Source organism: Palaemon carinicauda, chromosome 39 (genome assembly GCF_036898095.1).
Source record: "Palaemon carinicauda isolate YSFRI2023 chromosome 39, ASM3689809v2, whole genome shotgun sequence".
NCBI classification, from domain to species: domain Eukaryota; kingdom Metazoa; phylum Arthropoda; class Malacostraca; order Decapoda; family Palaemonidae; genus Palaemon; species Palaemon carinicauda.
Window position 1 is genome coordinate 23,458,855 of NC_090763.1, and position 25,123 is coordinate 23,483,977.

The following is a 25,123-nucleotide window of genomic DNA, read 5'->3' on the forward strand; positions in this document are numbered from 1 at the left end:
CCGGGCCTCCTGAGGAGGATAACCTAGGGTTAATTTTGAGGGAGGTCACAGCAATTGGCTGGGCGGGAAACACGTATGTGTCTTTCCTAATTCATTTCTAGCTTACCTATCCTAAGCTATATGCAATAAAATAAAATGGAAAATATTATAATATTTATTAGTTTATCTAGTGAGATAGACTATCTTATACTCATTTTATTTTCCTCTCTTTACAGGAGGACCATGTGAAGTGCGGCAGCGTCTTCTGCAATGTGCGTAGCAGGGACTTCTGCGGCCACCTGGAGTGTAGGACACACTCCCGTTGTTCCATCACTAAGGGACCTCTCAGATACTGGGACCCCAGGTATGTACTGTGTGCAAAGACTTGGTGTATGAGGCTTTTGAGAATCCCAAGACTGCGGAGTCAAGGGATGCAGCTCGGAACAAGCTGCAAAGATGGGTTCGTCGCTTCCAGAAGAATGCCACAGGGTCTTACCTCCCTAGTGAGCGTATGAGGGCCTGTCTATTCCCCAATGCATCTGCGGATGCGGTCATTCCTCAGCCTCACCCTGAGATCCCTTGCATCCAGATAGCCATGGATACAGATGTCTCGGATGCGATGAAGGACACCCATCTAGATGAGCGGATGTCAGAGGTGTCAGAGGACACCGAAAAAGAACTTTTGGCGGAAGGTCGAGATGAGGAGTCAACGTTGGCTCCAGAGACGGAAGAGGATAAAGTCGAAACAGTCTCTTTTTCGTCGGTTCCTGCCCCAGAACCGGTGCCCTCTATGTCCTTCGCTCCTCAACCTGAAAAGTCGGACGACCCCTATCTGCCATCAAAGCTATGATGGAGATGTTCGAGAAGAAGAGCGAAGAAAGAGAAGCTGCGCTAAGGAAGGAGATTCTTTAGCTTGCAGTGAACCGTGGGTCTCAGAGGAGTCTTAACGTAAAGGATCTTCCCTCGTGCTCCGAGATAAACCCGTGGAGGCATGCCAAGTACATGCCAATTACGAACGGTAAGATCTTTATTTCAGAGAAGCTGGGAGCTGTCCTTATTGAGGATATTGACTTCTGGCCCAGCTTTGAGTCCTATCCAGACTGCTTCGTTCGCTAAGGGCACAACCTGTATCCAAGGAGGAGACAGAGCCTAAGGAGGTCATAGTGCTTGACCATACGAAGGCTCAGGCTTTGCTAGCCAGCAGTTTGAAGGACAGGGGCTTCACCAATTCTAAGGTGCCGGCCCTGAGCAAGAAACATGTCTCTTTTCTTGCTCCAGCAACTATGGCCTTCCCCTTTGCGGAAAAAGGGTTTAAGGCAGTGGAAGCTGGGAAACCTTGCCCTACACTGGAGGAGTGTAAACCCCTTTCCCTAGCTTTGCCAACGGATCACAAGGACTGGAAGGATATTCAGCTTACCTTCTCAGTCGAGAAGTTGGAGGCTGATATCGCTGGACGTCAGTTTAGCGAAAACCTCCCCAAGTTGTCTGAGTTTCTCCTGTGTAGGGAACAGGATACAAAGGAGAGGCTTGCTGCCTCTCTGTCCCTCCAGGTGACCCTGGAGGCAATGGCCAGTGAACAGAGATCCCCAGATATGTTCATGGTCATAGCCAAAACACACTTGGCAACCCTAACGAAAGACTTCTATAGCTTTGTTAGGGCAAGAAGGGCTTGTAGAGAGTTCGTGTTTGCCTCGGCTGCGGTCAAACACGAACCCAGGAAGTTGATATCTTCCAATATCTGGGGAAAAGACCTATTCCCAAACGAATTGGTCAAAGAAATAGTCGACAAGGCCGCCACGGAGAATAGAAATCTTCTCCAGAAGTGGGGCATGTCGGCTAAGAGGAAGTCTTCTCTGGATGAGGGTCCCCAACTGAAGAGGAAGACAAAGAGGCCAAGAGTGCCATCTCGCCCTGGTTGACAACAACAACAACTTCCCATGACCGTGGTGCGACAGTTGGTTGCACAGCCCCAACCCACCTACCAGATGGTACCTCAGCAGGTGGTGACTCAGTCACCAGCCTTTACTCCCGCCTATGAGAAGCGGTCAAGGAGGCAAGCCCTCCGGAAACCAGAAGCAATGAGATGCTTCCGGTAGGAGGAAGACTCCGACTCTTCCGGGATCGTTGGACCTTCGATCCCTGGGCCCACAGCTTAATCAAGAATGGACTAGGTTGGAGCTGGAAGACAGCTCCACCATCATTTCCTCAATTCTTTCAACACTCCACCCCCGTTCTGGAAGAATACACCCTGGAGCTCTTGAGCAAACGGGTGATAAGGAGGGCAAAGTCCATCAAATTCCAAGGAAGGCTGTTTTGTGTTCCCGAGAAGGCCTCAGACAAACTTAGAGTCATTCTGGATTTGTCGCCACACAACAAATTTATTGAGAACGACAAGTTCAAGATGCTGACCCTTCAACACATAAGGGCCCTGTTGCCCAAAAGGGTATACACAGTCTCCATAGACATGGCAGATGCCTATTGGCACATTCCAATCAATCACCAACTCTCCTACCTAGGATTCAGGCTACAAAAAAGAAAGTACGTTTTCAGAGCCATGCCCTTCGGACTAAACATAGCCCCAAGGATCTTCACGAAGCTTGCAGAAGCAGTCGTTCAACAACTACGCCTACAAGGGGTCCTGGTGGTATCCTATCTGGACGATTGGCTGGTGTGGGCAGCATCCGAGATGAAATGCATGCAAGCATCCAAGAAAGTGATCCAGTTCCTGGAACATCTAGGATTCAAGATAAACACCAAAAAGTCTCGACTATCTCCAGCTAAGAAGTTTCAATGGCTAGGCATACATTGGGACTTACGGTCACATCGCCTCTCCATTCCATTAAAGAAGAGGAGAGAGATTGCGGGATCTGTCAAGAGACTTCTAAAATCCAACAGGATTTCAAGATGCCAACAGGAGAGAGTGCTGGGCTCCCTTCAGTTTGCATCAGTGACAGACCTAGTGCTAAGAGCACGTTGTTGGTAATCATTACCAACAACGTGTCACCTACCAACGAGACCACGAAAGTGAAACTCATCATCTACAGTACTATCAGACTGCTAAGACCCGCAGTTTGATTATGAGGAATAATCCAGCGCCCCCTGATAACGACCCTCTGAGGAAGACGAATGTAGTCTACTCTTATCAATGCCCAGTACGAGGATGCCCCGGCAAATAGATCGGTATGACTACAATGAAGCTTTCAAAGAGGATTTCGTGTCACGTCCAACAAGGTGCCATAAGGAATCACGCCCTACAGCGACATAACACCCAAATTAGTCGAGCAGACATTGTCGCTAATACCAAGATTATCGGCAGCACCCCGGACAGCAGGCGCTTACGAATATTGGAAGCCCTATTCATCCAGAAAGAGAAACCAGCATTGAATACAACTCAAGAGATGTCTCCTGCCATCATGTCGTCGCATCAACGCTAGGAATCAAGAACAGGACCCTCAGAATGATGACAACCCCGATCTTGACAATCCTACAAATGAAGAAATCGTCTGGCCGAGCGCCGATTTTGGCGGCGAGCAGGTTCCGGAATCCCAGTCTGCTGAACGAGGGAATGGGCTGCCTGACTTTGAGCCCATCTCGGCGCGCGCCTCAGCCAATCAGGAAGCTCGGCTACTTCTCTCAGCCCAGTCCGCTGAGCAAGAGAGGAGCTTGCCTGACTTTTTGGCTGTCTCGGCGCGCGTCCTGACCAATCAGAATTCAGGATCCCTTCCTACCTCTCAGCCTGGGAGGCCGAGCCGAGCTCGTCGTACCTCAGCCACCCGAGCCTATAACCTCCGCTCGGCCAATCAAAATTCGAGGCCCCTTTCTACGAACTAGCGCCAGGATATATAAGGCCCCAGATCCAGCCACAGCCTCACTTCTCGCCTGAAGACGGAGCAAGCAGTTCTGAAACGCATCGCGATCTACTCCTGACTTTGCCCCTTGTATTTTTCGAGTATTACTTGTACTTGTGTTAATTACATTGAGTCTTAACCTGAATTGTATTCTTCACCCACCTGATGAACTTCGCCGACTTGCTAGCTGAATGTAGCAACCCAGAAAAGAGAATTGTTCGTAAAATTGAGAAATTGGACAAGAAATTGAATTCTGCCGATGCAGCAATAATATTCAACTCTACTTGTTTGAAGGAGGGTCTCCTACCGAGAAATAATAATAATATTAATAATAGTAATAATAATAATAATGTGTATATAATTTAGTATGAAAAGTAATGGGCAAAGAACACTACCCTGAAACAACAGATATCACATTCCTATACTCACTACAGTGATACCTCGGTACTCGACCATAATCCGTTCGAGATCCGTGTTCGACCTCCGATTTGTTCGAGTACCGAATTTTTTTTCCCCATAAGAAATAATGGTATATATTCTATTCCGTTCCCAAGCACTCGAACAGGCCCAAAATATTAATAAAACGTGTACCTAAACAACAATAATTATCTAAATGTGTATGAAATTGGTCAGAAAATCCTATAAAACAATTTTAAACCATTTACTGTACTAAAATAAAACAATTTTAAACCATTTTCTGTACTGTAGTGAACATACCTTTGAGCAGCGGTTCGATGGCATACAGGGATGGATGTGGAGAGGATGGAAGGGGGAGGTTACTGCTTGGAAGGAGAGTCCCCTTCCATGATGTGGCGGGGTAGTTCTCCTTCAGGAGTTGTTTCTCTCTCCAATGAAAGGGTGGGCAGATCTATTTCAGGGGTTTCTTCTCTTCTTTGTCTCTTCTTTGGAGGAGAAACAGGCTTTGATGTAGCAGCTTTCTTTTCTTTTGTGAAAAACTGGTCTATTGTTAATTGTTTCTTCCTCCTCTGCAGTATTCTTCGAAAATGATACATGACACTATCATTAAACATATGCACTGCCCGGTTTGCTACTGCAATTTCTGGGTGGTATTTTTCAGCAAAAGCCTGCACATCTGCCCACTTGGAACAAATTTCATTGATGAGAGAACTTGGAACATCCTCCCTTACCTCATCCTCTTCTGAAGATTCCTGCTCCACAATCAGATCCTGCTGCTGTTGTTGTTGCAGGTGCAACAATTCCTCCACAGTCAACTCGGTAGAATGGCTTTCTACAAGCTCATCAATATCATCCTTGTCGACCTCAAGCCCCAAACTCCTGCCCATGACAACAATTTCCTCAACGACATCAGTGTCATCAGAAATTACAGGGGTAGCAGTGCTTGGACCCGCCTCTGGTTGGAAACCTTCAAACTCCCTCTCTGTGACACATGATGGCCACAGCTTACGCCAGGCAGAGTTCAATGTCCTATAGGTCACACCTCGCCAAGCTTGGTCAATCATGTTAACAGAGTTGAGGATGCTGAAGTGTTCCTTCCAGAATTCCTTTAGGGTCAACTTCGTGTCACTGGTCACTTCAAAACACTTTCTGAAAAGGGCCTTGGTATAGAGTTTTTTGAAGTTTGAAATGACCTGTTGGTCCATGGGCTGGAGTATGGGAGTAGTATTGGGGGGCAAGAATTTGATTTTGATAAAGCTGTATTCTTCTTTCAAGTCATCCTCGAGACCTGGAGGATGTGCAGGAGCATTGTCCATAACCAGAAGACATTTCATTGGCAAGCTCTTTTCAATGAGGTAAGCCTTAACCTGGGGGGCAAACACTTCGTTTATCCACTCAGTAAAGAATTGTCTTGTGACCCAAGATTTAGTGTTCGAGCGCCACATAACTGGTAGTGCACTTTTACAAATATTATTTCGTTTGAACACCCGGGGGTTGTCCGAGTGGTACACTAACAAGGGTTTGATCTTGCAATCGCCACTTGCATTTGCACACAGCAACAATGTTAGCCTATCTTTCATTGGCTTGTGACCTGGCATCTTCGTCTCGTCCTTGGTAATGTACGTATTGGCTGGCATTTTCTTCCAAAATAACCCAGTCTCATCACAATTAAAGACTTGTTGTGCGATCAAATTTTGTTCATTTATGTACCGATCGAATTCCCCCACGTATTTATCGGCTGCAATTTGATCCGAACTAGCTGCCTCCCCATGCCTAGTAACACGATGAATACCTGTTCTATTACGAAACTTTTCAAACCAACCCCTGCTCGCTTTAAATGTAAATGAATCACTTTCACTGGTACTCGGACTTTTCTTCACTAATTCTTCATAGATATGCAACGCTTTTTCACAAATGAACGCTTCACTAACACTTTCCCCGGCCAACTGTTTTTCTTTAATAAATATTAAAAGCAACTTTTCCATCTCCTCAATCACTTGTGGCCTTTGCTTAGTTACCGCCGTAACTCCCGTTGCAACATTCGCCTTCTTAATCATTTCTTTATGCTTTAAAAACGTAGAAATGGTCGACTTCGCCATTCCGTATTCTACCGCTAAATCGGACACTCGTACACCATTCTCATATTTCGCTATAATTTCCTTCTTCAACTCGATCGTTGTTCGCACTGTTTTCCTCTTCTCCTTCCCCTTAACACTCATTACTTTCTTGGGACTCATTATGAAAGCTAAAAAAGCAATTAAAAGCACTGAAAATCACTAAATCACAACGAATGCTGATCGCGCGTTGTCTGAGTGACGCTCTCGAGAGAACTGATGCTTCCCGAACAAGCGAGAGTGGCCGAGATGGCGCGATCATCACAAAGCCCATGCGGTCGTCACGTGTTCGGCTGGTCGAGTACCGAATTTTTGGTCGAGCACCGCAGCAAAAATTTCTCGAAAATTTTGGTCGAACTCCGAATTGTTCGAGTATAGAGTCGTTCGACTACCGAGGTATCACTGTATTATTATTATTATTATTATTATTAGAAAGATATTATTATTAGAAAAACAAAAATAAGTATACATGGGTAAGAGTGGCAAATGGAAGAGAGGTAGAAAGGGCGTTAATGGATTATGTGTTGATAGCTAAAAGAATGTTTGAAAGATTGAAAGACGTGCACGTGTTTAGGGGTATGGCTAACGGTATGTCTGATCATTTTTTGGTGGAAGGAAAATTAAATGTAGCAAAAGAGTGGGGGAATAGAGTAGGTGGATGTAAAAGGGAGCTAGTGAGGGTTGGAGAGCTAATAAAACTGGGGGTAAAAAGTAAATATCAAGAAAGGTTGAAAATGGTATATGATGAAGTGAAAGTAAGAGAAACGGGTAATTTAGAGGAGGAGTGGAAGTTAGTAAAAGAAAATTTTGTTAGGATTGCAAGTGATGGGTGTGGCAAGAAGTTTGTTGGAGGCAGCATGAGGAAGGGCAGTGAATGGTGGAATGAAGGTAAGTGAGGCAAAGCTGACCTGAGGTGGGGTCAGGGATTAGGTCATTCATATGAAGAGAATAAGTAGTAGTTTTGGAAAGAAGTGAAGAGAGTAAGGAAGGCTGGTTCAAGAATTGAAGAGACAGTGAGAAAGATGGAAATGTAAGGTTGTTAAAAGAAGAGGAGGCAAGGAAAAGGTGGGCGGAATATTTTGAAAGTTTACTGAATGTTGAGGATAATAGGGAGGCAGATATAATTGCTCTTGCAGATGTTGAGGTGCCAGTGATGGGAGATGAGAATGAGAGAGAGATTACAAGAGAGTAAGTGAGGAGAGCACTAGATGGAAGGAGAGTAGGAAAAGCATCCGGTATGGATGGTGTGAGAGCTGAGATGTTGAAGGAAGGGGGTGTGACTGTATTTGAATGGTTGGTGAGATTGTTTAATATGTTTTGTGTTGTCAATGGTACCAGTAGATTGGGTTTGTGCGTGTTTTGTACCACTATATAAGGGTAAGGGAGATGTGCATGAGTGTTGTAATTCAAGGGGTATTAGTTTGTTGAGTGTAGCTGGTAAAGTGTAGGGTAGAGTACTGATTAATAGGATTAAGGATAAAACAGAGAATGCAATCTTAGAAGTACAGGGTGGCTTTAGAAGAGGTAGGGGTTGTATGAATCAGATTTTTACAGTTAGGCAGATATGCGAGAAATATTTAGCAAAAGGTAAGGTGGTGTATGTTGCGTTTATGGATCTGGAGAAAGCGTATGATAGGGTTGATAGGGAAGCAATGTGGAATGTGATGAGGTTATATGGAGTTGGTGGAAGGTTGTTGCAAGCAGTGAAAAGTTTCTACAAAGGTAGTAAAGCATGTGTTAGGATAGGAAATGAAGTGAGCGATTGGTTTCCGGTGAGAGTGGGGCTGAGACAGGGATGTGTGATGTTGCCGTGGTTGTTTAACTTGTATGTTGATGGAGTGGTGAGAGAGGTGAATGCTGGAGTGCTTGGACAAGGATTGAAACTGGTAGATAAGAATGACCATGAATGGAAGGTAAATCAGTTGTTGTTTGCGGATGATACTGTACTGGTTGCAGACGCGGAAAAGAAGCTTGGCCGATTAGTGGAAGCAGATGTACGTCAGAGTGAATGAAGGATGCAGTGTTGGGGGCAGTTAAGGGAGTAGTGAAAAATAAAGGGTTAGGCATGAATGTAAAGAGAGTTCTGTATGAGAAAGTGATTGTACCAACTGCGATGTATGAATCAGAGTTGTGGGGAATGAAAGTGACGGAGAGACAGAAATTGAATGTGTTTGAGATGAAGTGTCCAAGGAGTATGGCTGGTGTATCTCAAGTAGATAGGGTTAGTAACGAAGTAGTGATGGTGAGAACGGGTGTAAGAAATGAGTAAGCAGCTAGAGTGGATATGAATGTGTTGAGGTGGTTTGACCATGTTGAGAGAATGGAAAATGTCTGTCTTCTAAAGAAGGTGATGAATGCAAGAGTTGATGGGAGAAGTACAAGAGGAAGGCCAAGGTTTGGATGGATGGATGGATGGAGTGAAGGAAACTCTGGGTGATAGGAGGATAGATGTGAGAGAGGGAAGAGAGAGTGCTAGAAATAGGAATGAATGGCGAGCGATTGTGACACAGTTCCAGTAGGCTCTGCTGCTTCCTCCGGTGCCTTGGAAGACCGCGGAGGCAGCAGCAGTAGGGGATTCAGCGTTATGAAGCTTCATCTGTCGTGGATAACGGGGGAGGGTGGGCTGTGGCACCCCTAGCAGTACCAGCCAAACTTGGTTGAGTCCCTTGTCAGGCTGGGAGGAACGTAGAGAGGAGAGGTCCCCTTTTCTGTTTCATTTGCTTCTTGTCGGCTACCCACCCAAATTGGGAGAAGTGCCTTGGTACATTTATGTATGTATTATTATTATAATTATTATTATTACTTGCTAAGCTACAACCCTAGTTGGAAAAGGAGGATTCTATAAGCCCAAGGGCTCCAACAGGGAAAATAGCCCAGTGAGGAAAGGAAACAAGGAAAAATAAAATATTTTAGGAAGAGTAACAACATTGAAATAAAAATCTACAGTATATAAAATATAAAAACTTTAAAATAAGAGGAAATGAAATTAGATAGAATAGTGTGCCCGAGTGTACCCTCAAGCAATAGACCTCTAACCGAAGACAGTGAAAGACCATGGTACAGAGGCTATAACACTACCCAAGACTGAGAGAACAATGGTTTGATTTTGGAGCATCCTTCACTTAGAAGAGCTGCTTACCATAGCTAAAGAGTCCCTTCTATCCATACCAAGAGGAAAGTGGCCACTGAACAATTACAGTGTATTAACCCCTTGAGTGAAGAAAAATTGTTCGGTAATCTCAGTGTTGTCTGGTGCATGAGGACAGAGGAGAATATGTAAAGAATAAGCCAGACTATTCTGTGTGTGTGTGCATGTAGGCAAAGGTAAAATAAACTGTAACCAGAGAAGGATCCACTGTAGTACTGTCTGGCCACTCAAAAGACCCCATAACTCTCTAGCAGTATGGTATCTATCAACAACTCTTTACGACCTATTATAAATTCAGCAGTGATGCTAAGAAAAGACCCACCCACTCCCAACTGTTTGAGTTTGAAAACAAGGGCCTCATGATTAACATGGTCAAAGGCATCATTAAAATCAAAGCTAATCATACAAACTTCCTGACCACTTTCAATGAATTTCTGTACAGCATTGCAGATTGTAAGAAGGGCATCACATGCTCCAAGACCTTTATGAAAACCAAATTACAAACTAGGGAACAGATGATTGCTTTCCGTAAACCTCTTTAGACGTTTTGCCAAAAGACATTCAAAAAGTTTAGATAATATGGGAGTTATGGAAATTGGGCAGTAATCAGTTAGACTCGAGCTACCACAAACACATTTACATAATGGAGTAACATTACCAATTCTCCAACAAGTGCTAAAAGCTCCTATTCTTGCTAACTTATGCAAAATAACAGATAACTTTGGAGCTAAGAAATCTGCAGTCTGAAAAAACAAAGAAAAAATACCATTTGGGTCTACACCTCCATAAGCATCAAGGTCCATCAAGAGCACTTTAATTTCACAAGATCAAAAAGTTAGACTAGTTAATTTAGCCTCAGAAAAACGAATGAGGAAGATCAAATATCTCATTACACTGCTTACTGTCAAACACATCAGCCATAAGGGTCGCCTTTTCCTTTGGACAGTGAGTGACAGGCATCTGGTTTAAGTATAGGGGTAACTGTTGCTTCTACACCAGAAAGTACAGATTTAAGGGTAGCCCACTATTTATGTTCCTGGTTCCAGTAGAATAAAAAATTACTCTATAAATTTTTTTAAAAAAAAACTTTAGTAATCTTGATTGATTCACGTTTCATATGATAATGAATCGATTCATTGTTGGCTCCACAGATGTACTGCATTATCACAACAAACAGTTAGTAGTACTGTAGTTCACTAGCTAGCAGTACTAACTACTAAGGATACTTATTTCATAAAGCTATCCAAATAAGTTGCTTGTAGTAAGTTTTGATGCAGCTACATTATTGTTCTATAATGTCTCTATATTTGGCCAAGATACTTTATACTCAACACTTCCAAAATGTTATAGATCATTATTGCTAAAGCATTAACAGAAGTACAAGGTAAGTTTTCTCCTTCCATTCCCATTTAGTTTTTAAAACTTTTTTCTTGAGTGATATATAAATCTTTCTTTTTCAATATTAATCTTACCCGATAATCATGTAGCTGTCAACTCTGTTGCCGACAGAAATCTACGGTCGGGATACGCCAGCGATCGCTATACAGGTGGGGGTGAACACCACAGCGCCATCTGTGGTCAGGTACTCCAGTACTTCTTGTCAACACCACCTCAATTTTTTCCTCTGTCGTGCCTCCGGCTAGACCTACATGGATACGCTGTTGATTCTGGAGTTATTGCTCACGATTTGGTGATGTATTTGCTCTAGAGTTTAGCCTTCGCTATTCAGGAAGCTTTATCATTAGCTTAGCAAGTTTTTGGAATTAATTTGATTTAATTTTTTATTTAATTTTGGTGACGAAGAGAGTATGAACTCTCTTTCACTTTTAATGGCCGACCCTTCCCTTAGACGGAAGTGTTGGTGTCGAAGAGAGTATAGACTCTCTTTCTTAATTTTGCTTAACAAAAGTTATAGATTTATTTTATATCTCTCCGCCTTTTATAGGCCTCTTCGATTAACTTCCTTTTATTATAAACTTATTAAAATTAATTTTTATATTTGTTTATTTTCGACCTTTCCTAATAGTAGGCGGTCTTTTCTTGGAACCGAAGTTAATTAACATTGAGCCCGTCATTTCGTTGTTACCTGTTAACATATTATGCTATTTTAATGTTTTTGAAAGAATTTCTTTGATAGTCTCGTACTGTTTTCAAAGTTGAACTAACGTTTTGTTTTGTCTCTGCAGTTGTTGACGTTCAGAACGTTCAACTTGCGCTCTATCGTTACGATAGAGAGAGAGTATTCACGGTGTCACGTTGCAGTAAGAGTAGAACGATTCTAGCGTTTTGTTCATTCTTTCTTAGCTTAAATGGTTTTAATTCTAATAAAGGAACTTTTTATTTGGGAAATCTTTCAGTTTTTTTCCTTTAACAATAATATGTTTTAACGATATATATAATTGGGCTCATCTCTCAGGTTCTAAGTCAAGAGAGAGAGAGAGAGAGATAGAGACGGAGGGAGAGAGAGGAGGATAAACGTTTCGTTCAAGCGGGTAACGTTGTTATCGTTTTTGCTCTTCTCCCTAGTCTCTTTAGGGGAAGAAGGTAAACGTTTCTAGAGTTTTATTCTTGTTCTCAGGCTTTATGCGGTGAGAGATTTTAAACGTAGTTTATTTGATCTAGTGTTTAGTCTCTTTTCCAGCCACTGAATTATTTATCTTTCATTATGTTTTTCTGTTACATTGTAATACTGTTTTCGCAATTACTAACTTTTAATGAAGGATAGAATTGCGTGTTTCAGGTACAAACCACTTAAAGTTTCGAGTTCAGTGAAATAAGTGCAAACAGAAAATCAAAAGTGATAAAGTGATAAGCGCAAAGTGTTACAGTGTTGCGTTCGAGGGTTCGTCTGTTCGTGCCAGTTGTTCGCCTAGTCTGGGACCTCTTACAAGCTCCCAAGCCCAGGGGAGAAGTAACGTCGAAGGACTTATGGGTTCATCAGGCCTTGATCGACGAACAGACGTTTCCCTCCGTGGTTTCGGGTGTATCTACACACGTTGCCGACGTGATCACCCCACCCACACAAAGACGAGAGAGCCCTTTTATTCCTCGTCTGCGGAAGAGGTTTCTCGCAGAAACCATGGACCAAATCTTGCAGCTTTTAAGTGCAAGTCGGTCCCTTCCGCGCAAGTCCAACTCCTAGGTGGTGCCATTAGCACTGGGTCAGTTCGGACTTGCTGCAGTACGACAACTGCACACCTCCCAGAGAGGCAAGGTGGTATCGCAACAGGCAGTAACTCCGTCTGTTGCCGCACCTGCTGTTTTAGACCCTCAGTCTCAACGGACAGTAGCTCCGTTTGTTGTTGTCTTTCTTAAACTCTAGTGGTCTATGCTGCAGACAATGCAGTCTCAGCTTGCGGTGTTGATGCAGGAGTTTCAGGCAGAGAAGGTTAGCACACCTCCTCCTGCGAGCGCTCCTCCACCTCTGCGCAGTCCACCCTGCCAGACGTATGATGTTGAGGCTCCTCCTGCCTCCATGCGTGAGCTGCCGCATTGGGAGTTGCCAGGTACCAGCGCTATGCAGCAACCTCCACTTTCCTTGAGGCAGGAGCCTCATGCTATGCGGCAACCGCCTCAACTCTTGAGGCAACCGCCTCAACTCTTGAGGCAAGAGCCTCAACTCTTGAGGCAAGAACCTCAACTCTTGAGGCAAGAGCCTCAACTCTTGAGGCAAGAACCTCAACTCTTGAAGCAAGAACCTCAACTCTTGAGGCAAGAACCTCAACTCTTGAGGCAAGAGCCTCAACTCTTGAGGCAAGAACCTCAACTCTTGAGGCAAGAGCCTCAACTCTTGAGGCAAGAACCTCAACTCTTGAGGCAAGAACCTCAACTCTTGAGGCAAGAGCCTCAACTCTTGAGGCAAGAACCTCAACTCTTGAGGCAAGAACCTCAACTCTTGAGGCAAGAGCCTCAACTCTTGAGGCAAGAGCCTCTCTCTGCGCAGCCTCCTCCTCAACCCTTGAGGCAGACGCAACTCTTGAGGCAGGAACCTCATGCTATGAGGCAGCCTCCTCAACGCATGCAACAACCGCATTCTTCACAGCATGAGCCTCTCTCTGCGCAGCTACCTCCTCAACCCTTGAGGCAGACGCAACTCTTGAGGCAGGAACCTCACAGGAGCCTCATGCTATGTGGCATCCTCCTCAAACCATGAGGCAGGAGCCTCATGCTATGCGGCATCCTCCTCAACCCATGAGGCAGGAGCCTCATGCTATGCGGCAACCTCCTCTACCCATGAGGCAGCCTCATGCTATGCGGCATCCTCCTCAACCCATGAGGCAGGAGCCTCATGCTATGCGGCATCCTCCTCAACCCATGAGGCAGGAGTCTCATGCTATGAGGAGCCTCATGCTATGCGGCATCCTCCTCAAACCATGAGGCAGGAGCCTCATGCTATGCGGCAACCGCCTCAACCCATGAGGCAGGAGCCTCATACTGTGCGGCATCCTCCTCAACGCATGCGGCATGAGCCTCATCCCTTGCAGCATGAGCCTCATCCCATGCAGCATGAGCCTCATACCATGCAGCATGAGCCTCATCCCATGCAGCATGAGCCTCATCCCATGCAGCATAAGCCGCACGCCATGCAACATGCTCTGCTTACCTTACAGCATGCTCTACATACAGCATGCTCTGCATACAGCATGCTCTGCATACCTTACCGCATGCTCCTCAGTCACACATCTTTGGTTGTTGCCAACTCACTAGACTGTCAAGCAGTTTCATAACGTTGCCTTCTAGTCTGCTGCTTTTGCACCAGTGAAACCCTCACTGAGAGAACTTAGCTTTTCTCGGATATGGTTCCTGTAGATGAGAAAGTGCTATTCTCCCTCCTTCTGATATTCCCTTGAGGACTCTGTCATTTGGAGAGGAGCCTTTAGCTGCTTAGCCTCCTATGGACTTTTATTTAAGCATAACATGCTTCCAGGGAGGGTAATGGTTCCACTTCAGTCGCTAACCCCGTCTGTTACCACACCTGCTCCCATAGACCTTGAGCTTTGTTGCAAGACATGCAGTCCAAGCTTAGTCCTTGTTAGAGGATTTTTTGTTTACGGAGTCAGTGTGTCACTGGGAAGACGTTCAACAACCAGCAGAAGTGACTTGTTGTGACACAGTGCGGCAACCTCAGCAACCCGATAAGGAGTTGTCTGTACGACCCAGACAGTCTAGACAGCTTCGGGTTGTCGCTGTACTTCCTCGCTTCCCCATGGTTGACAGTTCACAGACTGTGCAGCAGTACCATGATCTTGTGTCCGGCTCCGTCAGACGACTAGCTTTTAAGAGCTCCCACAAGTCGTCGCTGTCTGGAGATTCTCAGATGGACTATGGATCTGACCAAGGAACTGGGCCTCCTGGTCAATTTTGAGGAGTCCCAGCTCGTCCCATCCCAGACCATTGTCTACCTGGGTATGGATCTTCAGAGTCGAGCTTTTCGGGCTTTTCCGTCGGCCCCAAGGATCTACTAAGCCCTAGATTGCATCCAGAGCATGCTGAGAAGGAACCGATGCTCAGTCAGGTAGTGGATGAGTCTAACAGGGACACTTTCATCGCTGGCCCTGTTCATCGAGTTAGGGAGACGCCACCTCCGCCCCCTTCAGTATCATCTAGCGGCTCACTGGATAAAGGACATGACGCTAGAGACGATCTCAGTTCCTGTTTCCGAAGAGAGGAGGTCTACTCTCACGTGGTGAAAGAACAGCTTTCTTCTCAAGGAAGTCTACCTTTGGCTGTTCAGAAACCCGACCGCCGTCTCTTCTCTGACGCATCAGACACGGGCTGGGGTGCGACTTTGGACGGACAGGAATGCTCGGGAACATGGAATCAGGAGCTAAGGACACTTCACATCTATTGCAAGGAGCTGTTGGCGGTTCATCTGGCCTTGATAAACTTCAAGTCCCTCCAGCTTAACAAGGTGGTGGAGGTGGACTCTGACAACACCACAGCCTTGGCTTACATCTCCAAGCAGGGAGGGACTCATTCGTGGAAGTTGTTCTAGATCGCAAGGGACCTCCTCATCTGGTTAAAAGATCGAAAGCTCACGCTGGTAACGAGGTTCATTCAGGGCGATATGAATGTCATGGCAGATCGCCTTAGCCGGAAGGGTCAGGTCATCCCCACAGAGTGGACCCTTCACAAGAATGTTTGCAGCAGACTTTGGGCCCTGTGGGGTCAGCCAACCATAGATCTGTTCGCTACCTCGATAACCTAGAGGCTCCCGTTGTATTGTTCTCCGATTCCAGACCCAGCAGCAGTTCACGTGGATGCTTTTCTGCTGGATTGGTCCCATCTCGACCTGTATGCATTCCCGCCGTTCAAGATTGTCAACAGGGTACTTCAGAAGTTCGCCTCTCGCAAAGGGACACGGCTGACGTTGGTTGGCTCCGCTCTGGTCCGCGAGAGAATGGTTCATAGAGGTACTGCAATGGCTGGTTGACATTCCCAGGACTCTTCCTCTAGGAGTGGACCTTCTACGTCTACCTCACGTAAAGAAGGTACATCCAAACCTCCACGCTCTTCGTCTGACTGCCTTCAGACTTTCGAAAGACTCTCAAGAGCTAGGGGCTTTTCGAAGGAGGCAGCCAGAGCGATTGCCAGAGCAAGGAGGACATCCACTCTCAGAGTCTATCAGTCTAAAGGGGAAGTCTTCCGAAGCTGGTACAAGGCCAATGCAGTTTCCTCATCCAGTACCACTGTAACCCAGATTGCTGACTTCCTGTTACATCTAAGGAACGTAAGATCCCTTTCAGCTCCTACGATTAAGGGTTACAGAAGTATGTTGGCAGCGGTTTTCCGCCACAGAGGCTTGGATCTTTCCACCAACAAAGATCTACAGGACTTCCTTAGGTCTTTTGAGACCTCAAAGGATCGTCGGTTGTCCACTCCAGGCTGGAATCTAGACGTGGTCCTAAGGTTCCTTATGTCATCAAGATTTGAACCTCTCCAATCAGCCTCTTTTAAGGACCTCACATTAAAAACTCTTTTCCTCGTGTGCTTGACAACAGCTAAAAGAGTAAGTGAGATCCACGCCTTCAGCAGGAACATAGTTTTCACATCTGAAACGGCTACATGTTCCTTGCAGCTCGGTTTTTTGCTAAAACGAGCTTCCTTCACGTCCTTGGCCTAAGTCGTTCGAGATCCCAAGCCTGTCCAACTTGGTGGGGGACGAACTGGAGAGAGTACTTTGCCCAGTTAGAGCTCTTAGGTACTATCTAAAAAGGTCATAACCTTTACGAGGACAATCAGAAGCCTTATGGTGTGCTATCAAGAAGCCTTCTCTTCCAAGGTCTAAGAACTCAGTTTCTTACCTATTCAGGCTCCTGATTAGGGAAGCACATTCTCATCTGAAGGAAGAAGACCTTGCTTTGCTGAAGGTAAGGACACATGAAGTGAGAGCTGTGGCTACTTCAGTGGCCCTCAAACAGAACCGTTCTCTGCAGAGTGTTATGGATGCAACCTATTGGAGAAGCAAGTCAGTGTTCGCATCATTCTATCTCAAAGATGTCCAGTCTCTTTACGAGAACTGCTACACCCTGGGACCATTCGTAGCAACGAATGCAGTAGTAGGCGGGGGCTCAGCCACTACATTCCCATAATCCCATAACCTTTTTAACCTTTCTCTTGAATACTTTTTATGGGTTGTACGGTCGGCTAAGAAGCCTTCCACATCCTTGTTGATTTGGCTGGTGGTCAATTCTTTCTTGAGAAGCGCCGAGGTTAAAGGTTGTGATGAGGTCCTTTAGTATGGGTTGCAGCCCTTTATACTTCAGCACCTAAGAGTCGTTCAGCATCCTAAGAGGACCGCTACGCTCAGTAAGGAAGACGTACTTAATAAAGGCAGAGTAATGGTTCAAGTCGTCTTCCTTACCAGGTACTTATTTATTTTATGTTATTTTTGAATAACTAATAAAATAAAATACGGGATACTTAGCTTCTTTGTTAACATGTATGCTGGTCTCCACCCACCACCCTGGGTGTGAATCAGCTACATGATTATCGGGTAAGATTAATATTGAAAAATGTTATTTTCATTAGTAAAATAAATTTTTGAATATACTTACCCGATAATCATGATTTAATTGACCCACCCTTCCTCCCCATAGAGAACCAGTGGACCGAGGAAAAAATTGAGGTGGTGTTGACAAGAAGTACTGGAGTACCTGACCACAGATGGCGCTGTGGTGTTCACCCCCACCTGTATAGCGATCGCTGGCGTATCCCGACCGTAGATTTCTGTCGGCAACAGAGTTGACAGCTACATGATTATCGGGTAAGTATATTCAAAAATTTATTTTACTAATGAAAATAACATATTTTCTAACCTACTTTTAAATACAGTAGTTAATTCTTATCATGAGTGTAAACAAAAGAAATTTTGTCATAGTGCATAGAGGAAAAATTTAGCCTTGATAATTTGTAGATTTTACTCATTTGCTATTTGTTTTTTCCCATAAGAACTTAAAATATAGGAGTGCATGACAATTTGATAATTGGCGTAATTTATCCTGAATGAAATGTTATTCATAGAATTTGTTTTTAGAATAGTTAAATTAGTACGTAACATATTCCTAGAATGATCTCACTAGTTACTGGCTTTGTAGCCTCTAGCCAACATAATCTAATATCAACTTTATATTAAGAAATTTCCTATCATTAAAGAAACTAGATTTAGTAAGGGTCAAATCCAGAAAAATTAGGCTTGTTAAGGTGTGTGACTCAGCCCCATCAAAACAATGTCATTTTGGGGTTACTTCAAACCTTTAACTTCTTTTTTCATTCTTGACGGATATGTCATTTAAAACCCATTGTGAAGATAATTTTATATTCTAAAAGTTGTATATAGGAAAGTGTCATATCCTTTATTACTTTACCAAAGTACTGAATAAAAATCACTTTCAATGGCAGTCATTTTTCATATGGAAGTTTTCCATTTTTTCAAAAAGTTAATGTAAAGATTATAGCACCTTTTCCTGTTTGAATGATAAAAAAAATCAATATTTAAAAAAATAGTATCCAAGTTTTACGAAAATGGGTTTCAAATTTTTTATTTTAGAGATAATTTGAATATATTTTAATATGCATGAATATGGGCTTTTAGGGGTAATTTTCCTCAAGACTGGGGATCATAAGGGAATAATCATCATATTTTAGGGTTACTTACTAAGCAGTAATGAGCCCCTTCCCTGAAAACCAGAAATATAGATGTTACATGTACCAAATGCCCACCCATGAGTAAGATGTTGCTAGCACAATATATTCACGTTAGAATAAATTCTGAGCAAATTTTGTGCTTTATTCATATTTGGTTATTGTCTCTGAAACTTTAAGCATCTTTCACCATAACATGAAAATTATAAAAATATAAATAATCAGACAAAGAAGCACAGAACAGTCCCTAATAATGCAAAAATTTGGTCAATCTACACCCTCGCAAAACTGTAAAATCGCAGATTTCGATACACATAATGGGAATAATTCCATTAGACCCAAGGCAAATGGCGACTACATCCAGCCAAACCTTTTTACTACCCATTTTCAATACTTTCCATGTACTGTACTGTATCATTTTTAATATGAAATGGTTCTTATGGATAAATGAAACATTAGACAGATTTTAAAGTTTTAATAACTTGAAAGTTTAAAATTACACCCAGGATGGTGAAAACACCCACACACAAACACTACTACCATAGGGTGCAATTGCACAGTATGATACAGTAGTTTCCTGCTGTAAAAAACTTTAAAAAATCATTTTGGGTGGACTTTCCTCTACCCATACTATGCCAAAAAACTTTAAAACTCCTCTATCTCATATCTCATCCTCCATGAATAGTTCTGTAGAAGGAAGGCTTTGAGAACCATTTCAGGTTTTAGGGACAGGCAGATCATGTGTGTCTTCACTCCTGTTAGGCCTAACAAACTTTGTTATGAGTGCCTATCTCAGTTTGTTCAGCTGCTGGCTGATTGCACAGTTGCTCTTTCCTTCGTCTTTAACTTAAGGACAGGCTTTTTAGTTTTGAGAGAATAGGTTATTTTTAGTTGTGAGGGAATAGGTTTTCCTCTTCGACTTCTAAGCAGATCCAAACATGATGCGGATGATCAGAATACAGTGACGCCGCCATGCTAATTCGCGGTTCAATTATCCCTAATTCACGACTTGGCAGACTTTTTAATATATACTGTATACTGTATATGGAAAATATCACAGATTTTCTGGAAAATTAGAAATTTGGGAAAATTCTAGAAAAATCATGATATATGAATATCCAAAAATTCTCATTAAATCCATTAAAATATTTAATAATCAATAGTATTTCCTAGTCTATGAATAACATAAGCATAAAATAGCAAAAGAACATATATTTGAACTTTCTAACTTGCATGACAAAAAAAAAAAGAACCATATAGGATGCAATGTCCATACAGAACAAAGCAACGTGAACATTGGGACAGTGTAGAAATAAATTTCATCATTAAAGTTCCATTATCATGATTATTTTATCTAAAAAAATTATGGAAATACCATTGCATACTGGTCAGTTTGTACAGTATTTGATTTCTTGCAGTTAAATGTTTGAGGTGTATTTCAACTTTTATCTTAATGTTCTTGCTCTTTTTTTCCATGAAGAAAATGTAAACCTTGATGTAGAAGAAGATACTACAGATACCTGGGGAGAAGGGACAGAAAATGCTTCTGTACAAGAAGTTCCTGCTGAAATTATCAATTGTGGATGTGGGTCTACTGAAGAAGAAGGGCTCATGTTGCAGGTAAAGTATTTTCTACATACTATTGTACAGTATTCTGAAATCCTGTTATACCCTTTGTAAGGTAAAAACCCTGCTATTTAAGGTTCTGCCTATAGTTCTGGGAATGGTTTCAAGAGTTTAATAACTGTTGAGGGACTATCCACTTTGGAGTATTGAATATATGTAGGTATAAGGCTAGGGTTGCCAGTGTGAGATTGGGGGATTCATGTCCTTGAAGTTTCACGGTAAACTCAAGTTGACAAACATTGCAGATTTCTTTAAATAAAAGACAAGAAAGATTATGTAAAACTCTTGAGCATTATTAAATAAATATAGTTTCAAGAAACAAGATTATAGACTGAACCTTGACTTAATTTTCTTTCCTTTTTAGAATATAAAATTAAGGTGTTATTGTAATTTAAAATAAATTAAGAAATCTTACCTACCTTACCATTAAAGCTAGGGAATTTCCTGTTATCAATATAGCCATTGAAAGAAATGTTACTTAAGCAATCAGAAGAATATGAGTGGCTAATAGGAACCACTTCAGTTCAACAGTCAGAGAATTACTGTACTTGTCAATCACAAAAGTTTATGACAACTGCTGGAGTAACAAAACATGAAATAGCACCTAGAGGGTTAGTGTTCCTGGAGGAAGCTCCTTCATTGATGGTTACTCAGATCTTGACTCCTATGCTTGTGGAGCCTGAGGTGAGGGTTGGTGAAAAAGAGGAAACGTGTATTCAAATTCCTTTTCCTCATCTGCTAGCTCTTTGATTTCAGATTCAGATTCTGACTCTGCAGAAGTCCAAGTGGTCCAAGAAGGCCAGTTGTAACTGTAAGGAGAGGGTTCCTTACAACACCACCTTCAACCTCTCTTTTGGGCCGGTGGATGACACTCGCGTGGTTTCTGTGAGGCCAAAGCAACAGCCCCACTATCGGTCAGCAAAGGGAAGAGTATGAGTTACTCCTGTCTCAGCTGTGATTAATGGCAGAGATTCTTCTCCCGCTGTTGTTGGCCGTCCTGATCTGTCATAGCTGTGCTGGTCCTTGAGTCAGAATATTCTTGGCAGGGTATGAATTTCCAGAGCAGCCTGATACATCTTTTCTACCACTGCTGGGTATGAAATTATTCGAGAGTCCGTGTTCCTTCGTGGATGTTCTTGCACTCAATGAACTGAACCGAGTGAGGCAACCTTGGATCTGCCTTCAGAGAAAGCTTTGGTCATTGTTCAGTATTTGAGGAAATGTCAATGTCAGATCTGGCTAGTTTGGCCTTGGATTTACTTGATCAGATCTCTGGATCTGAGAACTCTCTCACTTCAGTTGGTCATATTCCCTTCCGCACTCTCATGGCATAGAATTTTGCGTCAACACCTCCTCAGGTTGAGGTATCATTGTGCCCACTAACAAACAGTAGGGAGACTTTCTTTGGACAGACTATAAGTAAAAAGGCAAATTTTTCTCAACCTTTGAGTTGGCAGCCATGGAATTTTCTGCCATGGCTCCCTCTAAGCGGTCTTGTGGCTTGATCAGTGGTCAAGCACGGTGACATTTCGCAAAATCAACAGGGTTATCATGCCCAGTCTTTGGAGAAGTACAAGAGTCTCATGCTGTCTGGTGGGAAGATAGTGACCTTCCTGGCAAACTAATCAGTGAACCAAAGTGCCAACTGGCTTTTGAAGAAGAGGGATGCCTTGGTGTCCTAATTAGAGGAAACACACTCTTTAACTCATTGGTGTGAGCAGCATGTATCTCCTTCTGAGGAGTCATGTGCAGGTAGCGGTGAAGTGGAGAACTGTTTCACAGGACCCCAAGAGCCAGTGGTGTGCAGTCTTCTTTGAGGGCCCTGGACCTTCGAAGGGCTCTGCAACTGGGGGAGGGGGCTTCAGATTGGAGGGAGAGGAAAATGCTGATGCCAGCATTCTCTCTCTCTTACTGCTACAGATAAGGGATGCCTGTCTTGCCTTAAGGCAACCTGGCAGAGATACAAGTTTGATCCATGTGTAGCAATTGTTCTTCGGGGCTGTTACTACTTTTTATAGACAATCAGCCACTCTTACCTTACAAACCGATAGCTTTTGCCCGGTTTTCCAACATCACTGATAGCCCTGGCCTTGCATATAGAGGTTAAAGGGATGTTGAAAGAGAATGTGCTCGAAGTCGTTTGAGATGACTCTTTGGGCTTGTACGTTCAGCTTTTCATGGTGGTGAAGTCAACTGGGGACTAAAGACATGTTATTGACCTTTATCCACAGAACAAGTTTGTCAAAGAAAATTAAGGATGGAATTGGTATTGCTTGCGCTGAATTCCATTACATATTAGACTTCAGGCATTCAGTGGATCTGAAGGGTGTGCACTCTCAAGTACTTATTCATCAGTCCTCTCAGAGGTACCTCAGCTTTTCCTAAAATGGTACAGAGTACCAGTTCAAGACTGCATTTAGGACTGTGTACTGCTTCTCAGGTGTTCTCTGGTAGCAACATGGGTACATTTATAAGAGATATGTCTGTTGATGTTTCTCAATGATTGTCTAATCCTGGATTCCTCCGTGAAGTAGTTGCTACAGGATCAAGATCAACTTCTTGCATTTTGTCACAATCTGGGGATTGGGATAAACTATGAGAAGTTGATTCTCATACCTAAGCAGAGGTTGAGGTGCTTGGGTATGCAGATAGACATTATAGCAGCTAGGGTCTTTCCTTCAGATGATTGTATCAACAATTTCAGGAAGTAGTGCAACCATTTTTCTCCAAGACAGTATTTCCTGCTCAGCACTGGCAGTCTTCTCAGGTACCTTTCCTCACTGAATAAGCTCGTTTCTCAAGAGAGCCCTTATTAGGGATCCCTTCAGTGGTAGAAGAACCATTTGTCAGCCTACAGGGATCACCCAACCTTCCTGTTCCAATGTGGAGGGAAGCTCATGATGATCTTAGTTGATGGCTGAACATGGAAAACCTTTCCAGGAGTGTCTCACTTGACACCCCACCTCTGGACATGCAGCTGTTCTCAGGTGCATCATAGGAGGAGTGAAACAAAATCCTGGGTGACCTGGTCATCTCATGAGTATGCTCAGTAAAAGAGAATCTAGCCCTGCAAACATTCCCAGAATGTTAGAGAAGGCACTTAATGTTGATGAGCGACAACACCACCGTAGTAGCCCATGTCAACATGCAAGGGAGCATGGCTTTGTACTCCCTTTGCTAGCCAATAGAGCAGATGCATATCTGGATGGCATTTCACGCTGTAATGTTGTCAGCAAGTACATTCTGGGTATGTAATAGCAGACACACTCAGTTGCCAGGGGTTGATTATAGTGTTGGCATGGCCCCTGCATCTTTGCTTAGTAGAGAGGATTTTTGCTCTGTGAGGATCAGTGGGGATAAACCTGTTTGCCTTGCTGCTAAACAGGAAACTCCTTGTGTATCATTTCCCTGCTCCAGATGTCTTCCAACACCCATGGGATCACTTGGATGCCTACTACTTTCCTCCATTCAGCTTGATCTGCCCACTGATCAACCAAGTGTTGATTACGGCAAGCTCCATGATGACCCTTGCTGGCTCCCAGATGGTCATATGCTGAGTGGTATGTAAATCTGTTAACATTAGTCGAGGTCCCGAAAGAACTACCGCAGTGGTTCACACTTCTCTGTCAGCTGCATCATCAGAGATACCACTAATCCGTGAAATTGCTTTAACTTCATGGTTGGATACTATCCAGCATCTCCTTTGAGTGAAAGGCTTTTCATGAGGCACTGCACCGATGTTTTGATAACTATGATGGCTCTCTTTAGGTTGTCTACCAGGGATATGGGCCAAATTGCAAATTGAGTCGTAGAAGGTTATGTTTGGAAGGAGGTTTCTTATGAGTTTAGGACAGAATTTGTCCAAAACTAAAATTATTATTATTATTACTACTACTACTACTACTACTACTACTAGCAGCCAAGCTACAACCCTAGTTGGAAAAGCAAGATGCTAAAAGCCCAAGGGGTCCAACAGGGAAAAATAAACCCAGGTTTGAAACCTTTTCTGTCTCCTCTTTATGAAGCTTTTCTTTCAACCTCATTAGTCCCACTGTAATAGCAGGATCAGCTGCACAAATCTACTTTCTTCATTTATTCTTATTCCTTGCATTTTATTCCCTCAGTCCCACCCCACTCATATCTCTCCATCTGAACTGCTGATGCCCCACACTCCTCTCGCCATTACTTGAATGTTCTTAGCTCTATTAATTGGTTTCACTTCCTCCCTTCCTATTACATAGCCTCCCCATTCTGGGAGGGGATTCCTCTGTTGACCATGTACCAATCTACTAATCTTCTTGAAAAGGCCAGGCCCTTTCATCCTATTTATCACTATGATGAGCACATAGTGGGTTGTTTGAGTCATCTCCTTGGGACCAGGTAGACTGACATTTCCAGGGAAGAAAAAGAATCAACCAGTTTGGTTCTAGTGTAACTTTCAACCTCCAAATTAGGTAGTCTCCCTATTTTTAATGACAAAATGTTTGATTAACTTTAGGTAATATGGGATTATTGGTTTCTCAAAGCATGGAATAAGCAGCTCAAATGAGGGCCACATTTGAGAAATCAAAATTTCTGAGCATAATTGAATATCTTAGTCTGGAAGCAACTGTAAGGTTTCTAATATTGCTATATAGTCCACAAAAGATTGCAATACACTAAATATCACTGGCAAAGTGACATCTCCAGACAGAATAAGAATTATAAACAATAAAAAGGTTTCATCATACCTGAAACAAACTTAACAATTAAGATAAAAGAAAGTTTCCATATAATTTACACTTCTTTAGGCATGGAACTCATTCGAAAGAATTGCATAGACACAAAGCCCGAAAAAATTCAAATCA

General features: G+C 43.2%; 2 protein-coding genes across 9 annotated transcripts in view; one reads left to right on the forward strand and one right to left on the reverse strand.

Annotated features, from left to right (window-relative positions):
• Window positions 1-25,123, forward strand: part of LOC137631078 (PHD finger protein 20-like protein 1) — a 216,878-nt gene that overhangs the window by 174,183 nt on the left and 17,572 nt on the right. For all 7 annotated transcript variants that reach the window (XM_068362686.1, XM_068362692.1, XM_068362690.1 and 4 more), the window contains one exon: window positions 20,131-20,270. In XM_068362686.1, the coding sequence (XP_068218787.1) occupies window positions 20,131-20,270 (140 nt within the window). The remainder of the gene's footprint in view (window positions 1-20,130; window positions 20,271-25,123) is intronic.
• LOC137631079 (ionotropic receptor 21a-like) overlaps window positions 1-25,123 on the reverse strand; it is a 190,573-nt gene that overhangs the window by 47,985 nt on the left and 117,465 nt on the right. The window contains exon 16 of one of the 2 annotated variants that reach the window (XR_011041847.1): window positions 19,478-19,715. The exons of the other annotated variant lie outside the window; for it this stretch is intronic. The gene's annotated coding sequence lies outside the window, so the exon portion shown is untranslated. Of the gene's footprint in view, window positions 1-19,477; window positions 19,716-25,123 lie in introns of those variants that run through there. 2 annotated transcript variants of the gene reach the window in all.